The following is a 4662-nucleotide window of genomic DNA, read 5'->3' as shown; positions in this document are numbered from 1 at the left end:
AAAACCCATAGATTAATATTTCCAATTTGCCTCACAATAATATATTATCATATGAAATAACAACAAAAATAAGGTCAACATGTAAAAAGAAGTTATAAAATAATTAATTTATTAAATTTCATAATCAATTTTTAATCTTATTTTTTTTTGAACGACTGATGGACCACTGTAGTAACATCGTGCCACGAGCGGAACCACCCGATCATATCCATCTCCACTAGGCATAATGCCTATACACCAATTCAGGAGGAAACCCAATAAATATGGGAAAAACCCCTTTATGAGAATCGAACTCAGGACCTATCGGTCCCAAAGTCTTATCCTGCCCACAGGATGCCACTAGGCTATAAAGCCATGGACAATTTTTAATCTTATTAATTTAAAATTAGTCAAGTAAAATAGTATACTTTGGTGTACTTCAATTTCCTGCAGGCGCTCTCTATATTCCCATTGAATCATTCCACATGTTTTAGCAAATCTTCCATTTTTCAACTTTAAATTATCATTCAATTGAGCTCATTTATGTAAAAACATAGCCATGCCTACCGAAAATCTCGTGTTTGTCGTGTTCTTCATGTTAGTCACAGGTAATTTAGCCCCCGAACGGTTCGAGTTTTTGATTGATCAATATGTTTTACGCGCTTCGTTTGTTTTGAACAAAGGTTTAACCAACTTTTGTAATGTAATGGGTTATGATTTCAGGAAGGGGAGCTGTTGGAGACTCACTCGATACCGACAAAGAAGTACTACTCGGTTTTAGATCATTTATGGAACAAGGGAATAAGGTGAATCAAGGAGACTACAACCGATGGGACTTGCAAGCGCGGTCGCCTTGCAATTGGCTGGGAATATCCTGTTCTGGAAACCGAGTTGTCGGGATTAACCTCGCCAACAACAATATCGCGGGAAACATATTCGGTAACTTCTCGGCCTTGACGGAGCTTGCCTATCTTGACTTATCAGCGAACCGCATCTCGGGCAGCCTCCCGGGGAACTTGGGTAACTGTCAAAACCTTAAAGTGTTGAATCTATCACACAATATGATTGATGGTGAGCTTAACTTGATCGGACTCGACAGTCTGGAAGTTCTCGACTTATCTACTAACAGACTCTCCGGCGAGATTTCTGTTGGCTTACCGATGATTTGCAATAGTCTAGTGGTGGCTAACCTCTCGGCGAATAACTTTTCTGGAGAAATCGGACGCTCGATTGAAGCGTGTATGAAGTTGGAGTACGTTGATTTGAGCGCGAACTTATTGACCGGAAACCTGTGGTTTGGGTTTCACATGTTCAAGGAGTTCACCGTGTGCGAAAACCGGTTAAACGACACACTCCCAGGGTGGATTTTTCCTGAAAACTGCAGCTTAGAGTCACTAGACCTGTCGGAAAACGGACTCACCGGAGAAATCCCGAAGGAGATTTCAAACTGCAAGAACTTAACCACCTTGAACCTGTGGGGAAACTTTTTTTCCGGGAAAATACCCGGAGAACTTGGATCGATTCCGAATCTTCAAAAGCTGTTTTTAGGCAACAACTCACTTACGAACGAACTTCCTGATTCGTTACTTGAATTACAAAACTTGAAGTTCTTGGATCTAAGCCGGAACCATATGGGGGGCGATATACCAGAGATTTTCGGACGGCTCACACAAGTGAGGACTCTACTTCTGCATTCGAACAACTACACCGGCGGGTTACTGTCATCGGGGATACTCCGGTTGCAGAATGTTTCAACTCTAGACTTGAGTTACAACAATTTGTCCGGTTTATTGCCGGTCGAAATCTCTCGTATGGCAAGTTTGAAGTTCTTATTTCTTGCAAGCAATCAATTCTCCGGCAGCATACCTTCAGAATACGGTAACATGCCAGGACTCCAAGCTCTTGATGTTTCTAACAATCGATTAACCGGATCCATCCCTCCAAGTTTAGGACAGTTGAAAAATCTCTTATGGTTAATGCTCGGAAACAACTCGATAACCGGTGAAATCCCACCGGAATTAGGGAACTGTAGCAGTTTGCTGTGGCTGAATTTTCAAAACAATCAACTTTCCGGTCCAATTCCATATGAGTTGGCGAACATAGGGAAGAATACGACACCGTCTTTCATATTAAACCGAGAAGATGATCTGATTGCCGATTCTGGAGAGTGCTCGACGCTAAGAAGATGGATACCGGCTGATTATCAACCGTTTACTTTCGTGTATACGCTTCTTAACATGAAGAAATGTAGAACCTTATGGGATAAATTACTTAAAGGATACGGGATTTTCTCCGTTTGCCTACCAGAATCCAACGTACGAGTACAGAAGATATCGGGATACATTCAACTCAGCGAGAATCGATTATCGGGGCAGATACCGCCAGGTATCGGCAACATGGATGACTACAGCATGTTGCACTTGGGTGGAAACGAACTTTCCGGTGCACTTCCTGATAATATCGGTAACATGGCGCTCGTTGTGTTAAATGTTTCTCAGAACAGATTCTCGGGTCGAGTTCCGATGCAGCTCGGGAATCTGAAATGTTTGCGGAATCTTGATTTATCATACAACAATTTCTCTGGTACGTTTCCGACGAACTTGAACAATTTGACAGATTTGAGCAGCTTCAATGTCTCCTACAACCCGTATATCTCTGGCTACATTCCCGACACAGGACAGTTAGCCACTTTTGAGATATGGTCGTTCCTCGGTGACCCGTTGTTACGTCTGCCTTCTTTTATAAACAACTCAACAAACGGTTCAACTACAACCAGTAGCGGCAGAACAACACCACAATCAAAATGGGGGGCGCTTTTCATTTTCGTCTTTCTATCGTTCGCATTCATGGTGTGTGGAATAATGACGCTCGTTATCTGCCTATCAACCAAGACCACCACGAATCAACCACGCGTTCTGTTGTCAGGTGGCTATGGAAACTCTTCACCATGGTTATCGGACGAGGTGAAGGTAATCCGTTTGGACAAAACCGCATTCACGCATGCTGATATTTTGACCGCCACCGGGAACTTTTCAAATGATAGAATCATCGGACGGGGTGGTTACGGGACGGTTTATAGAGGAGTATTGCCGGATGGGAGAGTAGTTGCGGTGAAAAAGAAGTTACGAGAGGGTTTAGAAGGGGAAAAAGAGTTTAAAGCTGAAATGGAAGTATTAACCGGAAACGGGTTCGGGTGGCCCCATCCGAACCTGGTTACGCTTTACGGGTGGTGCTTAGATGGAGCGGAAAAGCTTTTGGTTTACGAGTACATGGAGGGGGGCACTTTAGAAGATCTAATTCACGACCGTATTCGGTTCCCATGGAGGAGAAGAATTAACGTCGCCATTGACGTAGCACACGCGTTGGTTTTCTTACACCACGAGTGTCACCCTCCGATAGTGCACCGTGACGTAAAAGCTAGCAACGTGTTACTAGACAAAAAGGGGACGGCCCGTGTAACGGATTTTGGGCTGGCACGGATTGTTGAAGGTGGTGGAAGCCATGTCAGCACGATGGTGGCGGGGACGATCGGGTATGTGGCACCGGAGTATGGCCACACGTGTAAAGCGACCACAAAAGGTGATGTGTATAGCTACGGTGTGTTGGTGATGGAGCTTGCTACAGGGAGGCGTGCAGTGGATGGGGGAAAAGAGTATTTGGTGGAGTGGTCTAGAAGGATGACGGGGCGCAGGTCCATCATCCCTGTGTCGGTTCTGGTTTCTGGACTAGCCGAAGGTGCGGCTGAAATGCGTGAGTTATTGCGACTCGGAGTGAGGTGCACGAACGATACACCTCAGTCCCGGCCTGATATGAAGGAGGTGTTGAATTCATTGCTTCGGATTTCGGCTAGGTCGAAGGGATTTTAGATATGGTAATGTAAACGTAGAGATGTCCACAAATGTCCATATAATGGTTCAACTCTGTCATCATTAACAGCTCTGCAGTGAGCCATGAACCGTCGACAACAACCCGTCCATCTTTGTGTAAACGTTCCATCTGCAATGTGTTATAAACTCATCAAAACTAATTAAAGTTTTATAAACAGGCCAAAGCGTTGTCTTAATTTTTATAACATTTTTGTCAAGCAAGATTTATTGTCACTTGTCGGTATCCTTCATAACAAGAGGATATCCAAAATCATTCTGCAACCAATTCCTACCAATTTGTACAAGTCAATAGAGGCATTTATAGATTTATAGATGCTTAAAAATCATTATTTAAATGTGAGAATAAGTCATTAAAAATAGCAACAAATAGCGATAACATACCTATATGCTACATAGCGAATAACGATAAATAGCGGTACATTAGAAAAAAAAAATTCTAAGATTTGTTTATATGTATATTATATCAAAATACCTTGGTATATAGTATATACGCTATTTTACATGTATATTTAACAAAAACCTGAAATCCAGCTATTTATAGCTAATTTAATCGCTATTTATATTTAAAAAAAAATTAAACTGTGGTTATCTATCGCTACAACCCTAATAGCAAGCCTAACCTATACGCTACGTAGTGCGCTATAGCGATCGCTAAAATTATACTTATGCATACAACTTCATAGAAGCAACTAAAACCTAGATAATCAAACAAAGTCTTTCAAATTGATGTTTTGGCATCTGAAACTCATAATAAACAAGTCAATATTAACATTTTTATGAAGCTTAATCGACAACG

At 42.1% G+C, this 4662-nt stretch overlaps 1 protein-coding gene across 1 annotated transcript; it reads left to right on the top strand.

Moving 5' to 3' along the window:
• The first annotated feature begins 478 nt into the window (after positions 1 to 478).
• On the top strand, positions 479 to 4048 carry LOC110916220 (probable LRR receptor-like serine/threonine-protein kinase At1g74360). Its single transcript, XM_022160974.2, has 2 exons — positions 479 to 587; positions 703 to 4048. The coding sequence occupies exons 1-2, from the start codon at positions 539 to 541 to the stop codon at positions 3843 to 3845; spliced, it is 3192 nt and encodes a 1063-aa protein (XP_022016666.1). The 5' UTR covers positions 479 to 538; the 3' UTR covers positions 3846 to 4048.
• The last annotated feature ends 614 nt before the right edge of the window (positions 4049 to 4662 follow it).

The sequence above is a fragment of the Helianthus annuus genome, chromosome 16, assembly GCF_002127325.2.
Source record: "Helianthus annuus cultivar XRQ/B chromosome 16, HanXRQr2.0-SUNRISE, whole genome shotgun sequence".
Lineage (NCBI taxonomy): Eukaryota > Viridiplantae > Streptophyta > Magnoliopsida > Asterales > Asteraceae > Helianthus > Helianthus annuus.
The sequence above is the reverse complement of the archived record's forward strand: the minus strand, read 5'-3'. Positions and strand labels throughout refer to the sequence as shown.

What these genes read in the sequence shown, in the direction of transcription:
- LOC110916220 (XM_022160974.2), top strand. Translation starts at nt 539, where the DNA reads ATGCCTACCGAAAATCTCGTGTTTGTCGTGTTCTTCATGTTAGTCACA. An exon ending in GTTCTTCATGTTAGTCACAG is followed by an intron (nt 588 to 702) that starts GTAATTTAGCCC and finishes TTATGATTTCAG; the next exon opens with GAAGGGGAGCTGTTGGAGAC.